The sequence below is a fragment of the Uloborus diversus genome, chromosome 9, assembly GCF_026930045.1.
Source record: "Uloborus diversus isolate 005 chromosome 9, Udiv.v.3.1, whole genome shotgun sequence".
NCBI lineage: Eukaryota > Metazoa > Arthropoda > Arachnida > Araneae > Uloboridae > Uloborus > Uloborus diversus.
The window spans coordinates 102960381-102980999 of record NC_072739.1 but is presented as its reverse complement, the minus strand read 5'-3'; the positions used below and the strand labels follow the sequence as shown (position 1 = coordinate 102980999).

Here is a 20619-nt window from a genome sequence, read left to right as displayed (position 1 = left end):
AAACTAGTACATGATGTAAAGTACTACAATCAAGTTTTGAATAACTCACTCAAACTAAGAAATAAATGATAAGAAATATAGATATTGTACCTTTCCACCGCCACCTCTAACCGCTTTAAGCATGACAGGGAAGCCAATGTTTTTGGCTTCTTCTTTCAGTCGAGCATTTGACTGGTCTTCTCCATGATAACCATGGATGATGGGTACACCAGCTTGAGACATCACAAACTTTGAAGTGCTGAAAAAATTAAATTCAGGGTTCATACTCTAATTAGATGAAAAATTTCCATGCCTTTATAAAAATATTCATGACCTTGTTACACGAAGGGAATAGTGCTATTTACTATCAAACAACGCCAATTTTTGGAAATGAGCATTAGTAAAACTTCTATGTGAATGCTACTACCTCATCAAAGCACTTCTTGTAATTGAAAAAATATCAGTGTACACTGCAAAAACTAAACTATTTTTATCATATAAATTTAAGCAAGATAAAAATACAGTGAATGCAATTTACTGATGCTTAAATGTCTAATAAATACTAAATAAATGGGATAAAATGATAATGAATGAGACAAAGGTTGAATGAGTCATTACTGTTTCAATAAATTTGCTTCAAAAAACATTGCTTTTTGGTGCCAATAGGACATCTAATCACCCATGTAACTTGAAAGTAATTTGGTTCTTAACCACAGTATTCCTTAAATTAATTTTTCTAAACCAGATAATAATGAAAAACCATTCAGTAGTGAATACATCTCTTCCTACTCAAATATATTTATTTACACATTTTCAAATGCATATAAATAAAAGGGTTTTGGAAATTAAAGAACATAGTGTTTGATTCCTAACATTAAACATAACACCAGGCTACATGGATCAGTTTCATGGGCCGTATGTTAGGCACTAATGTTTTAGAGTACCAGGATTCCCCTATTTCTGTATTCTATCAGCTGAATTATCATCTTTATTTTCTAAAACTTTCAACGAATTCAAATAAATTTAATAATCAAGCTTTTACAAGTTTGAAATGAACTCAGATGCCATTGAAGCAAGCTTTTTGAGTGAGCATGCCAAAATCAAGAATGTGTAAGTCCGCTACTACAGAATATAAAACATACGACAAAGTGCAAATAACCGTGAATTCAAATTTAGTGATGTCCAAGCAGTAAAATCACATTACAAAAGAAGGTGAGCACCTGCTTCATAAGTGGATACAATGGGATTTAAAAATTCAGATTTGTTTTTGGGATTGTTCAATTTTCCAGTTTTCATATTCAATACTGGTTAATCACTCAAGATTTCTAATGTAACTGCTTTTACTTTCTCTTTGCCCAGGACATTTTTCCATGACTTTAAATCAATTTCCATGACTTTTAACAAAAATATTAATTTTCCATGACTTTTTCAGGTCTGAACTGTGCTATTTTTCCCCCCATGACTTTCTAGGATTTCCATGACCCATACGAACCCTATTAATTTGAAAATAAATTTACAGACTCTGAGACCTAACACCAGTTTTGCAAAATGCTGGTAAATTCAAATATCAAGAAATTCCTTTCGTAGATTTAAATAATTTTTGCTCAATTTCATGTCACTGAGTAACTAAAGATTCAAAAAGTTGAGAATGTCTCCTTTGTATAGAAGTTTGGTAAGACTAAGGCTCCTATATAAGGGGCTGACTTATCCGACATTTTGGTTCCAAAATTGTTGGGTGAAAAAAATAGTAATTGTACAAAAGCCTCATTGCAGAAAACTGGTGTCCAAGCTTTAGATGTGTCGCCTGATTGATGGTTGATTATTTTATTCTGTAGATGAAGACGATTTAATTAGGGTGATTTGCCAGTAGTTGACCATTTAGTGGAAATTTCTACAAGTTCTATTTAATTTCACAGGAAAAAAACTGGCAAAAAATTGAAAATGTTTTTATGTGTCTATAAAACTATCAGGATCAATGGTTACTAATCATTTTTCTGTTTTACTTACTATTTTTCAAGTTATTTCGAATAGAAGTTAAAAAGGGAGATTTTGCCAGTAGTTTACCACTCACTTCCAGTAGTTGACCAGCGTCTGCTAGTAGTTGACCACTTTTTAAACAATGTAAAATATGAAATTTACAATATTAATATTGGACTGGATGCATGCCTTTATATACTTATGTTCCCTTAAAGGTCGCCCCTGATTGGTTGGTGGGTGAATGACATCATCACAGATGTCACATGACTTTGATGATGGTTACATGACAGTGATGAATAATAGGTTAAAATATCGTGAAAATTTTGTAATTTTGTGACATTTGGTGCCAAAAAATAAGTTGCCAAAAAATGGTGCCAACTTTATATTACATCTTCAATTTCTTGCCAAGTATATAGACTACAAATGCATATGAGGTCATTGATATATGAGATGCCGAAGGTACCTCAGGCGGAGAATCTAGCCATCCTAGACTGCTCGTATAATGCTTAAATATTTAGTAAAAATAATGCATTGATATTATGAGTGATCAGTTTAAGTACAGTAAACTCCCAATTATTTGAAGTGGATAATCCGCAAAATAAATTAAAACCAATAGCTAAAAAAATCAACACTTGCATATACTCTTAAAATCTGCCAGCAATGATCTGTTAAATTTTAAAAAGTTGCCAAATTTTGTGACATTTAGCAATTTCTCGCCAAGTTTGGGGACAAAAATAAGTTGCCAAAAATGATGCCAACTCAGCGATATCTCTTTAATTTCTCGCGAAATCCATAGCAGTCACTCCAAGCAGATATGACGTCACCATCATGTAAGTTGCCACAGGATCCAAACGTTACCATCGACCCGAATCTAGTTAGCATAGCTGCCAGAATAATGCCTAAATATAACAATACTGTTAAGTAATACTTAAATGAAAAATGTTTAATAGTTTATAGGGGTGTCCAAAAGTAATTTTCCTTATATACGGAGTCCTAGCGGCCTATTCGCTGGACCTATCGATCCAAAATTTTAGAACGGTTATTTGAAGGAATGCATTTGAGATTGATGATTTTAAACAAAGCAGTAATCTCATGCCCATGGTTAAAGTGATAGAATCTCAAAAATTTTCAAATGACGACATACACTTTTCCTTGCGCAAATTGATCAGTGTATTGATGAGCCAGAAATGGCATTCTATCGTTCGACGTGTGACGAAAATTGTTTGTTTGAAAATTTAAGCACTGACTGAAGAAACACGCTTTCCACTCTGCATTTTACAGATTTTTCCTTAAGCTTTGCACGCGGTGTTTAGTGGTTGGTGCTTCTATCACTGTCTTACCCTATGAGTTATGCAAAATGCTTGTCTTTTATACTGTCACTAGGATAAACAATTTTCATCTTTGCAGTTTTTTTCACACGCCACTCGTTAGAACACAATTTGAGGTTTTTCAATACGCGAATCAATTTGCACAAGAAAAATGTGGATGTTGCAATTTGAAATTTCCAAAATTAGCTTAGTTTAACAAAATCTGTGTTGGTACTATGTTGTTTAAAAGTTTCGCAATTAGTAGAGCATCTATTCAAATAACCGTAACACAAATTTTGGTTTTATTGGTTCAGCGGACAGGCGGATAGTCATTTACTTGCAAAAATCCTTTTTTTTTAAACAAAAGTAGAATTATAGTTTATCTTAAGCTAAAAAATGTTTGTAATCACTTTGGTTTTTGAGAAAAGAGCTTTAAAACCAACATAGGTTCATTACCACCGTTCTGGTCAACTACTGGCATTAATTGCATTTTACACAACCAGTAGTTGACTACCCCTCAATCCCAACATAAATGATTAGCAAAATGCTGCATTTTTTTAAAATTTACTTCGCATAAACACGTATGATCAGCATATATCAGTAAATGAACCTGAAGAATAAAATTTAACATCGAGGAATACGATTAAACATTTTATCTCACGACAATTCTCACTAGTAAGAAAAGTGATTTTATTGAAATTTTTTTATGTGTCTTTGTAATTGTACTGTCCTAACCTCCATTCAACACTTTAGTTACAACTATAAATTATAAGAGAACACTTCATGGGATGCTATAAATTAGTTCCCGCAAACAGATTAAAAATACCTACTTATTTATTCTTATTTTGTACATATTAGTGCTCGAGTGGTCAACTACTGGCAGGTGGTCAACCACTGGCAAATCACCCTAATACGAATCAAAAACAAATAAGGTGTGAAAATGAGTTTTATTACAGTAAACAGTTTCCGATACATTTTTGTTGAGCATGTGAACCAGGGTTGGCAAAAACCCGGGTTTTTTTAAAAAAAAGCCCATGGACCCAGGGTTTTTTTGGGTTTTTTTAAATAAAACCAAAAAAAAAACCCAACTAAAGCTGGGTTTTTTAAAAGAAATGTGGGTTTTTTTGTCTTTTTTTAGGGAAAATGTAGGGTACTTGTAGCATATTGTAGCGTAAGTATATGAACAAAGCACAAGAATTGTCTTGGGGTAAAAAAAGCTGGAAAACTAGTTAAAATTCAGCGTTTTCTGAAGAAGGGTATGAAAGACGACGAAACCCAAGAATGGTGAAGTTTCAGATTTTTTAGTTTCCATGATTACCAACAGTTAAGGCAAAATTACTTCTTGAGTGATAAAATCTATTGTACGTTTTTAATTACTACTATTTTTTTTTTTTTTTGCATTTTACTTTATTGTATTTCATTTTTTTATGCAAAACTACTGTAAAACCTCAAGTAGTTTAAATCCCTATTTACTGAATTCCAGCTTAATCAAGACATTTCTTTGAATTTTATGTTGCCTGTTTCTCTATTTCTGTGTACAGATTAAGAAATATTAACCATTTTTGTAAGATAATGAAAATACTGTACATCCTATTCTGTTTTCTGTCCAACCATTTGTAAAAACCTGTTAATTTCTAAAAAAAATATAACTTGTTAATTCGAAATTTGTGATGTGTCGGGTTGCAGAAAATAATTCACATGAAAGCCTTTTAGCTAGAGTAGTTTCCTCTGTACAATCTACAAATATTGAGAAAACCAGACGTGACAGGACTTAGTCAAGATAATTTGAGTTATTTATTGACCAGTTAAAGATAAAAGTTAAATATATATTTTTTAAATCCTTGAAGTATTTTTAATGCCGTTAAGAGTTAAGAAATACTATTAACGTTCAAAATTCATTTTTTATGTCCATTGTCTGTGGTGAAGAACAAAAAATTAGAAGTTTAAATTGTAAAAGTATTTAAATTAATTACTTTCTTAAAAAACTTCTCAAAAAATTTTAAAAAACCCAAAAGTGGGCTAAATAATGGGTTTTTTAAATGGGTTTTTTCAAAAAAACCCATTGGGTCCAACCCAATTGGGTCCAATCTGGCCAATCCTGATGTGAACTAAGTTATCTTTCTAGATTCAGCTTAAGTGAAACTTTAGTCAAGTTATCATCAACTAGAAACAATGATATTAGCGTTGAAATCAATTGCCGCCTAACTATGGCAAACAAATGCTACTTTGGTTTGAAAAGCCAATTAAAAAGTAAACTTCTTTGCAAAAGTACAAAAATAAACATATACAAGACCCTGTTAAGACCAGTCCTAAGTTATGGAAGTGAGTGTTGGGCTTTAACTAAAGCAGAAGAAGAGAGATTGATGGTTTTTGAAAGGAAAATTTTAAGAAGAATTTTTGGTGCTGCCCAGGAAAACAACAGATGGCGCACTCTCTATAATTTTGAGATATATAAAAAATTCTATAAACAGCCAGATATTATCCACTTTATTAAAGCCAATCGCATCTGATGGCTGGGGCACCTTTTTAGACTAGGTAGTAGGGACCCAACCCATAAAGTCACCTCCACAATTCCAGATGGTGCGCGCAAGAGGGGCCGCCCACCAACCAGATAGCTCGATTGTACTGAAAAAGACTTAAAAACTGTTGGCCTCAGTGGATGGAGAAAATCTGTTTCTGACAGGGCGGGATGGAGGAACCTGATTGAGACGGTCTTGGCCTGCCCTAGGCTGTAGTGCTGAAGAAGAAGAAGAAACGAGGTTGGATCCAATTTTGTCTTGGAACCAAAATGTTGGATAAGTCAGCCTGTCATTTTCAAGGGGCTCTAGGTAAGACCTCAATTAAAGTATGCTGTTCCGTTTCGATCTATTTATCTCAAGAACGATATTTCTTTATTAGAAAGGGTTCAAAGATACTAGGCTAGTAAGAGGACTTTTAGATTTAGATTATCTCTACTAGCAAAATTTCTTGCATCAACCTTGACAGATCTTGATATTATACAGACGGTGTCAATATTGACGTGTTTCATACTGCATAAAGATTAAAAAGCAACATTGCAATAGCAACATGTATGCAACATCGCATTCATCTTAAAATGCCAATATTGATTTTACCTTACAATATCAGCATTGCATATATGTTGACGCCATCAAGATGGTATTGATTTCATAATGTCGCAGTCAAAATGGTATTGATTTCATGTTGTTGCTGTTAAGGCAATTAGTACACAATAGAACAGGTGGACCTTTGTTGAGAGTTGCGCATGCACACAGTTCATTATACCCAGAAACCCTTGTATTGCTGGCACGTTATTTTCCTCCTTCAACGTTCCACAGTCGGTCCAGGAGCTCCACGCTGCATGTGGCTTGCGATCTTTATGCTTCGCTAAGTTGGTTGCTTAATTATTCGGGTGGAATATTATTGTTTTAGGAATAACTTATGAATGACTGATAACTGCATTTGTTTATTAATATAATATTAGACAAGCCATTTTGCAGACGATGACTGATCAATGATAGAAATTGCCGAAAGAAAGGTTTTTCGTCCCTAGACTTTGAAACAAAGGACATGCAGCCCAGAATTTTGTATTATCACTTCAATCTCCGGAGCAAGATTAGTTTTTTCAATAATTATTTGTGTCATTCTTTAGGATAAAATCAAATGTTTTGCCAGGGGATATTTTCAATGCTGACATCCACTTGGAAATGTACTTTATTTTATTTATTTACTTATTGCTATCTTTACTCTTTAATGTGCTATAAAAACTTCCGCAATTTTTCCTAATTAGGCATTTTATGTCTTAATAATACAATTAGAAGCATGAATTTAAAAAATAAGTCAAGTATTATGCAAAAAGAAGAAATTTTCATTTTTTAAACTAAATTAGGAGTACTATTAATATTTTTTATATGAATATTCGATCAGATGTCAGCTTTAAGAAAATATTCTTAGGCTAGAAAATTAATTAGTATTGAAGAATAACAGAAAAAATTAAAGAATGAAATTTAATTCTTGAGTTAGAAGCTAAAATTATAAAAATAAATAGATAAAACGTCTTGCAAACGTACTGATTTCATACTGTCATGTCAATGTATCCTGACATTTTCCTGTCATATCAATATGTATGCAGGATTACAAAAGCAAGATCATTTTGCCTAGACCTTGATTTCATGCTGTCATGACAACATCTTGATATTATTCTGTCATATCAATATGTGTGCAGGATTATCTTGCCTAGACCTTGATTTCATGCTGTCATGACAACGTATTGATATTATCCTGTCATATCAATATGTAAGCAGGATTACAAAAGCAGCCTACCTTGATATTTTCCTGATATTATGCTGCATACACGTTGTCAGTCAATATTGTGGCAGCCTGCTGACAGCATAAATGGAGTAACATAACAATACTGAGGCAGCATTAATGCAAGATGATTTTTCTTGCACATCAACCTTTATGCAATATGGAGGCAAAGTATTTTGCTTACTGGGATAATACCAGACTTGAACGGATTAATATGTATAGTCTGGGGAAAAGGAGAATCAGAGGGAACATGATTCAGTTGTTTAAATTTATCAAAACGCTAATGGATTAAATTTTTGCACGGAAGCAGGTTGAGGGATCGTTGTTTTAAGCTATTCAACTCTACCGCAAACCTGGTAATTATTAAAAATTACTACTTTAGTAAGGTAGTAAGCACTTGGAACAGCTAACCCAAAGAGACTGTAGTGAACAAGGGGGTAGATAGCTTTAAGGGACCCATTGATCTTCATTGGGGACCAATAAATTGACTAGGACCAACCTAGCCTGTTGCTCGTTGTCACATTTGTATTTGTATTCAAGAATTATTGAGCAATTAATCAGGATTTTATTTAAGAAATTCTGCAGATAGTAATTAAGCTCAAATTTCTCTTGTCCTAAGGTTAACTTAGCAGCAAACAACTTTTGAAAGAGTCTTGTTACATAACAAGACATTAAAATTTTCAGAACAGCAATATTATGTTGATAAAATTTAGTCAATTTTTACTTCAGTTTAATTTCTACTAGTAGTAGTATAATTTTAAAAATTATAGTGAGAAGTATGAGACATTATCAAACTATACCTTTTGATCCCCATGTCCCTTATAGCTGATGCAGGAGGTCCAATAAATATTATGCCAGCTTTTTGACACCGATCAGCAAATTCAGCATTTTCTGAGAGAAATCCATACCCTGGATGTACAGCTTGAGAGTTAGTTTCCTTAGCAAAAGAGATGATTTTTGATTGGTTTAAATAGCTTTCTTTGCTTGCAGCAGGGCCTAAGCAGTATGCCTCATCTGCCTAGAAATTGAAATAAAAATTAAAAAGAAATTATTTTTTATATGAACATGATTCATAAACATAGCGACTGAGGTTTTCGCAGCTGCTATGACAGGGTTTAAGCTAAGTTTAAAAGATTTTAAACAAAAAAAGCTAAAACTGAAAAAAAAAAAAAAAAAGCTTTAGCAAAATGCTAAAATGTGCAAAGTTAATGAATATGTTCACATATTTGTCTGTACACATCAATGTGTATCATTTGCAGTTGAAAATTAAATTCAAAATGCTAAATTCAATTTGAAATTTAAAAAAAAAATAGAATTTTACTTACTACTGAGAGAATTTGATTTTTAAAATGGTACAAGTCCCTACCCCCAATAATACATTTATTGGAAAAAAATAACGCCTATTTAGACTAAGTATTGTTGCATTAAATAGTAATTTAATCATCTGAACTTTGATTTCTAAAAAGAATAAGCCGAATATCGCAAATTCTGTTGGATCACGCTTTTTTTTCACTTTTTTATTAGAGCAAAAAAGCGACCGTAGTGGAATGTGAGTACAAAAGAAGAACATTTTCAATTTTATTTCAGAGCTTTATTATGGAATTTGAAGATTAAGAACTGCATAGAGCAACATCTCTCAACCTTTTTAAAACCTAGGATCTGTACATTTGCAAAAAATTTCGCGAAAACTGTTTTTTTTCCCTTTTACGAAAATAGTAACAACAGCAGTAACAATAATAATAAGGGATATTTAAAAACGGAACTGATGTGATATACCCCACCCTTGGCGACTTTTTCCTGTTGGCGCCAAGAAAGCGTTGCCAAGAAAACGAAGTATGACGACATATGTCATACATCGTTCTTAGCGATGCTTTTTTAGCGCCAACAGGAAAAAATCAGATAAAAAAACATGATCAAAGCACTTCAGAACACAATATATATAAAAACAACATAAAAGCACAACAAAAAACATCACGAATATATGCTTCAAAAATGTACAGGGCCGGGGTTTTTTGTAAACATATTAAAATACAATGAAATAAATTATTGTATTAATTACAAGTCGAAATTAATGCATTAATTGTTTTTTCATCATTTCTCCGGGATACGAGCCCTCGGTCTCATAGTACTTTCGTAATGAGACCTCGGCTCGCCGGCCCTGCCTCGGTCTCATTACGAAAGTACTATGAGACCGAGGGCTCGCCAGGACCTCGCTCCGCTCGGTCCGTTATCCCTCCGACTGTTAATATACATTACAGTCGGAGTATGGTCACAGTTATGTATATTTTCATGGAGACACCCAAGGGTGGCTCCTTCCGTTCAGTGTACAATAATGACACAGTTTTAAGTGTGAAATATGCACCATTATTGTGCAGATTTATTAATAAAATTCAGCATTTTTAAGAGTACAACCGAAAGAACTTTCAATTGTTAACATAAAATTCAGTACCTAAAGGAGGCACAATAGAATGTCTAAATAATTCGTGGCATCGATAAGAATTAACTTTTAGAACAAAATAACTGTACTATTTCTGTAAAATTAATTTACATACAGTAAAAATAAAGTTAAAAACTACAAGAACCCTTCAAGGATTTGTAAAAACGAAGAATTTTGGAAGTGAGAAGTTTTTTTTGAATTCTAAAATAAAGAACTTACCTTTTTATATGGTATAAATATTCACACTCAGTCTAAAACAATACATCATATGACAATGGCACGTTACAGATACACACCACGTTGGAGTTAACTTTTAATTAACCTTCAAGTTTGAAGAAACTGGCATTTTCTAATGTTTTTACTTCAAAACACAACTACTGAATCTAAACTAACACAAAATAAGCATTTCTGTAAGGTATATTGCACAAAACAACACGTATCTCTCCTGCGTAAAACCAAGTAAAGAACCCAAGTAAACAAGTTCGAACAAGTTTGCCTTCGCGTTGCCAACCACAGGTTAGTTTCACCAGGGATGCCATGCTTAAAAATTTATCGCCTCATTGGCAAGAAAAATATTTCAATTTTGTGCAAAAAATCGAATGTCGCCAAATGGGGGGGGGGGGGGGGGGGGAAGGTATATCACATCTGTACCTTAAAAACTACTAAATAAGTTAATGATGACATTTTTACCTTGAATGACTTATAATACTCCTAAGGTGAGGAATCATTGTACTTGTTATCTATTTGTAATAAAGTATTGAAAAAAAAAAACATTACAGAATATTTTCAAAAAAACACTTAACAACCAAGACCACAAAGGGAGAAAATGCAAGAATAACTACTGGAAAATGTGAGAAAACCCCATGATTTTATCTTAGACGAATGCTGAACTTCAAAGTTGTAGCAAAATTTAGTCAAGATTACATGACACAAAAAGTCTTTGATTGATTTCACTTGGCATATCAAAACTATGCAGTTTCACAAAGAAATTTTAATCTAAGTAGTGATCATCCTTATACTTTGAATAGTAGAGAAGTTGAGTGTCCCAAGCCCTAAATATCATTCAAGCAAGCAATCTAGGCTCAGTGGCCAGTTCTCGTGCGCTTTTGGGCAAGCAAACTGAAGGCATACAGCAGGGGTACTTATTCTCTACAAGAGCAAGGGTGCACCTCCTAAATATTATGAAGTCCTTCCCCAAAATGAGAAAAAATACCCCTCAAAACAGCCCCCCCCCCCAGGTGGGCACCTCTAGATACAGAGACTTGTCAGTAGAGCTCCCCATAAATCCGCCAACGTCTGAAATATGCATCAATTTTTTCCCTTTTTTTATGTATCAAGTTTTTTTTCCCGCTATGAATTTCGAACGAAAACTTTTGTTAATGGAAAAGGTAATCATATTTGTGATTAGTTTGGTTCTTTGTCAATACACTTATATTCAGCAATGATGCATACTTCGTCTGCTTTGAGCTACTTCTAATATTATTCAAATGTTATAAAATTTCGTCCCAGTTATTTTCTAATGTATTGAAACCAAATGGGTAGGTAAGACTCAATAAAATTTTCACCTTCGAAATTTTGCACTACCCTACTGTATGTGCCATAGTTAGAAGTAAATTTTTATTAGACAGTTGTGAAGTTGGAATCAGGCATTCGATATCAAACTTCAACTAATAGAAAGTTTCATTTATTAATTGGCAAAAAATATCATTAATTGTCAGCAGAACAGGAAGATAATTGCAACAAAACACTTACCATTGACACATGCAGCGCATTTCTATCAACTTCACTGTATACAGCTACGGTTTGTATTCCTAACTTTTTCGCACTTCTGATTATGCGGCAAGAAATTTCTCCTCTATTCGCAATAAGAATTTTCTTCAAAGGAGTCACAGCAGCTGAAAGAAAAGAACAGAGATGAATGAAACAAATCAATCGAGTGATTCATGCATAGATTCAACGAACTATTTATACATTACAAATGAATAGCAAAATAGTTGTTTTTATTCTTCATGAAACAAGTATATTGTCGTAATATGAACAGCTTGAGAAGTGAGGAATATAAAAACTAAGAAAAGAAGACAAAATAACTGGCTTCCTTCAATAAATTTTTGTGCTTAGTGATAATTATCCCAAAACTGTCAGATTTGTTTGATCTCCCATGTTTTGTATGATAAAAAGTATCAGACCTAAATTCATTTTTTTCAGTTAATGAAGCTGATCATAAGTTAGGAAGTCAGTGGCAGCTCCAGGGCATAGGCAAAGGGGGCAATTGCCTCCAATCAGAGACCTTCTGCCCCCCCCCCCCAAGAAAACTCTTAGTTCTGCTGGGGAACTCCAAAAAAAAATTGCAAAAAAGAAAGGTTTTCAGCGATTTTCCCAGCAATTGTCTACTAATAACATCCTCCTTTCCTGAGCTCCAGGGTATGGCTTCGATATGAAGAAACGGAGAGTGGGAAAACAAAATAACATCCTCACGGGTAAACAGGGGGCGGATACATACTGTTATTTTAGGGGGGGTCACACTGAAAAATGACCCTCTCCCCCGAACAAACTTATAGTTTTGGGCCCGAAAAGTTTCTGAAACTGCTTATGTGTTAATAAAAAGCACCGAATCAGCCAGGAATAAAGGCATAAATGTTAGGAATTCATTTCACAAGCAATCAGAAGTAGCAGTTTTTCAAATATTTTTTTTAAAAACTAATTAATGAATTGAAAGACTACCGAAATCATTTACATTTTATTCGTAAAGTGTTTGAACATAATGGAGACGGATACTGTTGTTGATGATTTAGCGAGGGGGAGGGGTTCATGACCCCCAAGACCATTCTCTTGTATCTTCCACTGGAGGTAAAAGGGTCGATTGTCCCCTGCTAATGTTTGTCCTTGATCTAATGTTGTGGCCCACGCATCAGAAACTGTAAAACACCCATCAGGCGAGTGGTGGGGTGGGGGGGGATCCGACAACACCACATGTTCTTAAACTTGGGTCTGGTGAAAATGTTGTTTTAAGCGGGAACCTGAGGGCCTGCTTGTAACAAATGAAAGGCGTTTTCGTTGACAGATATGTTTTCCTGTCATAATTCAGCATGATAAGTTGTTCTTTCATGCATCAAAAAGGTAAGAGATTAGGCTTTGCTTTTCAGTTTGTTATTCAATTCAAGTCAAGTGCATATGCTTTCTCTTTTTAAAATACATGTGAATAAAAAAGAAGCAAGTCATGTCATGGTTTCATCCTTATAATTAATAATTGTTGTATTACAAGATACCGTTATATGATTATTTTAATGTTAAATGGCAGTCAGAGAATATAACTGCTGTAAAAAGCAATATGTTTTATTTGTGCTTTTTTAAAAGATAATCCACATTGTTAACAGTTACAGAAATGCTACTGCTCCTTCCACAGCCGGTCTTATGGACTTTTTGTCCGCCAATGAAGAACCGGAAGTGCAGACCGTTCATTCTTCTAATATTGCATTGAAGAGCTTACAAATAGTGAAAGGCTTTTCTTTCTCATAAAGTCCAGGGGAAAAAACTTGCATGGTATTTCAATCCTGAAAGATACTGCCCTTACTTTGAACTCAATGCTTTGAGCAATCTATTAATGTAGACTATTTTCCAGGGCTTCAGAGTCAAAGGGAAAATGGCCGACTTCGACTCCAGGATTTTAAAAGGTCCGACTCCGACACTGGGTTTTTATTTTTTTTTTTTTTTTAATTTTCCCCTCATGAGAAAGGGAAAAAAACCTAAAACAGTGATTGAAATATAAGTTCCTTTTTATGAAATTTTTGCATCATGTTTTATCGCAAACCCAACATTGGACATTTGACTTAAAAATCAAATTTTCCAGTAGATGATTTTTTTAAGTGAGATTACTCAAAACACCCATTTTTTGAAAGAATAAGATGGATTAATTTGCTCTCCTTTTAATGTTTAACAAATTAATGTAGATAAAATCATGTGAATTCAATTTTTGTAAGCTGTAACTTTAGAGAAAGAAGCTTTTTTGCAAAGCTCCCGGAAGACACTCATCTCAGGGGTGTGAGGCACTCCAAGTTAATTTTAAAGCTTGTAAAAAAAATATATATAAATACTTTTATTCTGAAATTTTTTCCCGATAAACCTTAAATTATATTTTTTCCATAAATTTCAATAAAAATAGGGCATTATGTTGCTGGAAGAGGATGGGTACATGTGCGTCTGGAGCAAATAAACATTCCTCCCAAGCATATCCATACAAATAGGTGCCAATAAATTTTAAATAGTGTGATAAATCTTGAAAATAAAGCAACAAAAAATATTTCAAAAAAGTAAGCGTACAAGAATACAAGCTGTCATATCATATGGCTACAACTAATCACGGTATGTAAATAGTTATGACAGACCTTGTGATTCACATATTTATTTAATATGGGTGCCACCCCAAGAGCAAGGGCACATTTAAAACACCTCTTATCCTCTAAATATTTCAATGGCACAGTTTGCCCCATGACTCCCCTAGGTGAGCACCTCTGAATTCAAATCAATAATAATCGAAATAAAGACTTCTGAAAGTTAATTCATCCAATTTAACATTCATAATGTCATTGCCATTTTTAATTTATACTCAACATCTTACTATACATTTCATTGTTTTAAATCTCTCCCTATATGAGCATTTTACATCACTGGTGGCATTCAGGCTGGCTGATTTGAGAGTTGAATGCATCGTTACACAAACAAAGGACGAAACATTTAAAAAAAAAACTTTTGAATCAATATAATAGTAAGTTTTATTTTTAAATGAGTATTTTCTGAGAGATTTCAATATAAAGATAAAATTCAATGAACAGCAACAGGAGTCATAAATGTAATTTTATTGGTTACTAACCTGATACAGCATGACTGCAATTCAGTCTTCTGAAAGTGAAGAAAAGATACAATATCAAAAGCAAAACATAACTAAGTATTGAGAAACATGTATACAAGCTGCTTTAAAACCAGGGCTGTGGAGTAGGAATGGAACTGATTTTGGGGTAAAGGAATCAGAGTCAAACTGATTTTGGGGTAAAGGAGTCGGAGTCATTCGAAAACACACATGCTGACTCTGGGTATCTTTTTTTGCTTTATTTTCCACTGACTATCCTTGCATTAAAAAAAAAAAAAATGACTACCAATTAATTTGATTACATGTATAAAGGCCTACTAATAAGAAAATAACTCATTGTGATAACCAGCTATTCGCCGAACTTTCTGTTACAGCTACCTACGCCATCTCCCAGTTTGCTTATTTTCTAACTTTGTTTAACTGATAGCAACTGTCAACAAACAGTTTCATTACCTAACATTTTCTAAGTAATCACTTTTAAATAATAGTGATATTTTTTACCTCCATTTCAGTTATGAAATAGTAAAAAGAATGTATGTATTGCTTGAGCAAGTTAGGAAACTTTTGAGGGTGCTTGGTAAATTTAAATAAGCGTTGGCACGAAAGTGCAAATCCAAAAGATCCGATAAAGTATAAATGGATTTTTTTTAATCTGAAGATTTTATCGAAAAAAGCTTGGTTTACACTAAAAAGAACAAAATAAATTTAGTACATGATTTATCAGTTACAACACTTAATAATTGTAGTTAATCCAATAAAATTAAAAATTGAACCAAGAAATGAAGGAGTAGTAAAAGCTATTTGTACAAAGTTGTATGCCGCCGCATTTTGTGTAAAATTTACTCCAGACGTACATGTACCCGACCTCTCTCTGCAATAGAGTGCAATATTTCTGTTGAAATTTTTTAAGATGAAATTTAAGATTTATTGAGGATTTTTTTCAGAATTCAAGTATTTCAGTTTTTATAAACTCTGAAATTAACTTGAGTTGTCATCCACCAGATGAGTGTCGCCCGAGAGCAGGGGGGGGGGGGGAACTGCCCCCTCAAGAAAACTTTTTTTATTTCAAAAAAAAAAATTCTCCTCTCACTCTTCTCTGTGCTTTTAAAAATTGAAAGCACAGGATTTGATCAACATCTATTTGTTAAACATTACTAGGGTGCAAATTAATTCTTTTAAGTTTTTTTAAAAATTAGATTTTTGAGTAATCTTACTTTAGAAATCGCAACTATTGAATAATTTGATTTTCAAATGAATTTCTAACGTTGTATGCATCTTAGGTTTACAATAAAATGCAAAGCGAAAATTTCATAAAAAGGAATTGATATTTCAATCTCTGTTTAGGAGTTATTCCCCCTTCCCATGAAAGGGGGGGGGGGGTTGAAAAAAAAATAATAATAATAAAGCCGGAGACGGAGTTGGAGTCAGAGTCGTACGTTTGAAAATCCTGGAGTCGGAGTCGGCTAATTTTCTTTCGACTCCGCAGCCCTGTTTAAAACTCATGGGCATAAACTTCAGAGGTGATAGAAGATATCAAAGTCAGCGTGAATCAAACACGAAAATGGAAGATTGCGCCTTTGTGAGAACGAGAAGAAAAATTTCCTTTTTTCAAGACGTGAAATACTTCTGGTTACAAAGTAGACTGTTATTTTAGCCATGTCAGATTTCGATACAAAAATGCCCAGAAGTGTTAGTTATATTTTCACTAATAAATTATAAAGTTTCATTTTATGCCTAAAGTAAGTCAATGAAAGAATAAGATTCCTGCAAATAGGAACAAATACACGAAACAAATTGAATGAAGACAAAGATCAATTTTTTCATGCTTATCGCAATTTGAAGTTAAAAGATCATTATTTAAGTTTCTTACTTTAAAAAGGCTTTATCATATCTTAACCGAGGTTTGAACATCTTGCTACGTTTGTTTTTGTTTACAAATATAAAGACGTTAATAAGAGCAAAATCCTTGGCAATTTTGACTAGGAAGTTCACGGCAGGCTGGTATAAAAACGGATCCCAACGTAGGATATTACGAGACGATTTTTATTGGTTGAAATGGTTATCGTAAAATAGAGTTTTGCGCTAATCTATGGCGAAAAAGGCAATAACGCTTTTTTGGCGAGTTTTAGGATTAAAGCATGACCCTCACTGAATTTTCGCCATGGTTAAAGATTTTCCCCATGGATTCGTCCATGTGGAAATTGGCCCATGGGGGTTCATTTATTGAATTGAAAGAAGATTTATAACTGAAAATGCAGTATCTCTTTTTAAAAAAATTATTTGTAATGGCAAGATTTTAAGGCAACTACGGATACAACTGGATTAAGGATATAAACAAGTGGAGGACAAAAATACAAAAAAATAAAATAATAAAAAAGTAACTTCAGCAAAAATCTATGAATCCAAAAGGCCCTTGAACTCCCAGTATCGGTCCACAAGGGAGCGTTTGGAAAGAGCAGGGCAAATGACGAAATGGTCAGCGTCCATAATCCGTCCCAGCTCACAAAGACTACAAGAAAATTCATTACAGTTTTTTTATATATACTAATATACGGAAAATCATAATTATTTTTAGAAGAATGTTTGTTTATATAGCAGATTAAGGGGGCAGATTTTCAGAGTTATTCAACTTAATTTTTTCTAATAAGGAAGGTTTTACTCATACCTGAAAGTTTTGCAATTTGTACTAGGTTTTTGGATCTTAGTTTGCTTGGCTCGCCATTGATTTTTTGGTAATATAGTCGACTCCCGCTACAACGCGATCCGACGTGCGCAAAATGGCTATAACGCGATTTTTTCCTCAGAATTGCGAAAATTTCCCGAAGGGAATCGCGGTGTGTAGGTATCCGTCCCTTTAGCCTCACTGAGAGCGGAAGTTCTCACACCGTACTACTGAACATCGCTTATACAAATAACTCTACTCCTCATTTTCTATTTATTTTTTTCATTCTATATGGAAAAGTTGATGAAATATAATGACATCTAAAAGAGCGCTGTTTCATTTAAAGTTTGTGATGATAGAAGGAAAAAGAGAAAGTTTCTGACAATTAAAGAAAAGCTAAAGATTATGTGCTTGAACAACTATAAAATGCGTCGAAGGTAGCACGACAATTAGGTGTGAGTGAATTTTCCATATTCACCAAATATCCTAAATAAACAAACAAACCACTGACGTAGACCGGAAGTAGCGAGTCTTATTTCCGGTTAAGCGCCAATCTCCATTGCTAGAGATAGGGGTTCATAGCGAAAGCGATTTTGTTGTTCTTCTTTAAAAAGCAGAATAATGTCTTCTGCGTATTTCAATGCATTAAATGAGAATGACAAACTTAGTTATTGTTAAAAATTATCTTTCAATGGCTGTGACCTTACCGATCCTTTAGTAGATGGATGGCGAATCTATTGCTAACGATTGATGTTTACAGTGTTCAGGCAATTTTGTTTTCTTTCAGTTCTAGGTAGAATCATGTCTTTTGCGTATTTTAATGCATGAAATGAGTATAATAGGCTTTGCTACTCTCAAAAATTGTCGATCAACGGATCTGATTTTCCTGATCCTTTAAATACAGAAATAAGGGAAAAAAAAAAAAAAAAAAAAACGAGTCTTATTCGTTTGTCGATCATTACCGTGATTTCAATGATAAGCATTTATGAATACCTCCTAAACAGAAATAAAGTTGATACAAAGTCTGCTTTCAAGAATCACAAATCTACTGGATTGCAAGTATGTTGTGAATTGTAATTCCTATTCTTAAGTTGAAGAGCTATTTTTTCAAAGATGGAAGCTTTTCTGCACTGTGTTCACACAGAATGGCTATGACAGGGAGTTTTGGTGTCATATTCAATCAATTCTCCTGTTGTAGCTTTTCAGTTCACACACACTTATTGGTTTACAGTTGCTACCTAATTTTCAGGTTTGATATTTAATATATTTTATTACATATTTGTTCATCACTTTTTTTTTTTGTTTAATCAACTTGCTTCTGTAGCAAGATTGATAGGCATAAAAAAATTGAAAGATAACAAAATTTAAATTTAATCTCGGAGTGCTTTCTCCTGCGTTAAAATTGCTTTGAATGTAATACCAATAGCTGTACTATGATACTATACTATAACTTTAATTAATGTGTTTGTTTACCGATTGTCGAATATCTAAATTTATTTACAATTTAGAGCGCCTAATATTAAAGTACCGTCAATAACTCGAAGTCCCAAGAGACGGGTTAAATGGTTCGAGTTATTGATAGTTCGAGCTATGGGAATTTTTTTTCTCATGAGGTAATGAATAGTGGTTCTTTATTTTAATCACACAAATCAAACTGCTTGAAACCCGTCAAAACACTGGAAACTTTCAGCTTTGCAGGAAGCAAATAAAAAATTGTTCAGGTTGAGTTTTTCTAATAATCAATTTAATATAGATCAATATAGATCTTCACACATTACAGTAAAAATACAAAGCTGATGAAATTAAGGTGAATGTTTCCAGCTCGTAAATACATCGCACAAAGTGTGTTTACTACATAATATTCATTAAGATTCAATCCTTTCGCTTTAAAGCATTGGCTTTGATTCGACGATCAGGACCTTTAGAAATTTGAACATCTTTATTTCTGACATCTTATTTGCTCCTGTCCTCATGCTGTACCCGAAAGCAGAACAACATCCGCTCTTTTTACGAAAATTTTGCGCCTTTGAAATTCATGATTAATTTAAAAAATTCAATCAAATTACAGATACGTAAACAGAGCAATTCGTCGTAAGAAGCAATACAAATAAGACTTCCGCCGGAAGTTTTGAGTGACCCCGTGCAGCCCGCCACCTAGTGTTCAAAAGAGTAAGCGTGGCTTGGAATTTGGTGAATCTACAATTAAAAAGCAAGAAAAGAAAATCCGTAAAAGTTCACCGAATAGTTTCTAAGCAAAATGCAAAAATTATGAAAATGGAATATACTCTTGTATTGTGAATTTAAGAAACCAGGAAGAGTGGTGTTGTCATAGATGGAAACGTTAAAAGAACTAGTAAAGCTATTGTATTGTGTATTTAAAATTACAGTAGAACCTCCCTTAAGGGACACCTCTATTTTAGGGACATTTTTTCTGGTCCCAGTCCCTTTGAATAGGGACCCTCCATGTATTTGCCTCTAATTAAGGGACAGTCACAGAGGAAAAAAAAATATGTGTACAAGTGCATAAGAAAGAGTGAATTTACTGGAATTCAAGTTTCACTTTTCCTCTAAAAATTAATTGAGGAGAGTTTACATTAACATATGTTAAAGAAACAAATATATATTTTGTAAAAGTCTTGATGAAAGTTACGTGCACGATTTGCCCATCAATATATTTATTCAAGTAGGTTCAGAGCCAAAGGAGAAGGCACAAACTGACCAGCTTTTTATATAATAATTGAAATGTGAACACTGTATGTGATGTAATTCGCAATGACTTGCATTGTAAATTACGTGACATTAAGTAAATTCATGCAATGAATTACTTCAAAATAATTGCTTCATGCTGCAAAATTTTGGACTTACCAAACTTTTGACTGAGTTAAAATTAATAAAATAATAAAAATTTAAAAAAATTATTAAGTGTATTTTTAGTTATGTATGAAAAATGTATAGTATTTAATCTTAACCGTTAATAGTCTAAATAAGTTCATAAAAAAATATATTGAGTTAACACACTGCATGCATAAACTAAAATACCTTCGAAGAAGGGACACCTCTATTTAAGGGACAAAATGTCAGGTCTCGT

At 33.4% G+C, this 20619-nt stretch overlaps 1 protein-coding gene across 1 annotated transcript in view; it reads right to left on the bottom strand.

Moving 5' to 3' along the window:
- The window catches only part of LOC129229560 (methylcrotonoyl-CoA carboxylase subunit alpha, mitochondrial-like), a 68842-nt gene extending 51995 nt beyond the window's left edge, over positions 1-16847 (bottom strand). Inside the window, exons 1-5 of the mRNA XM_054863887.1 lie at positions 16740-16847; positions 14873-14901; positions 11758-11900; positions 8369-8586; positions 91-238 (exon numbers count right to left, since the gene is read on the bottom strand). Coding sequence (XP_054719862.1) covers positions 91-238; positions 8369-8586; positions 11758-11900; positions 14873-14901; positions 16740-16780 — 579 coding nt within the window. The 5' untranslated portion in view covers positions 16781-16847. The remainder of the gene's footprint in view (positions 1-90; positions 239-8368; positions 8587-11757; positions 11901-14872; positions 14902-16739) is intronic.
- Between the last annotated feature and the right edge of the window lie 3772 nt (positions 16848-20619).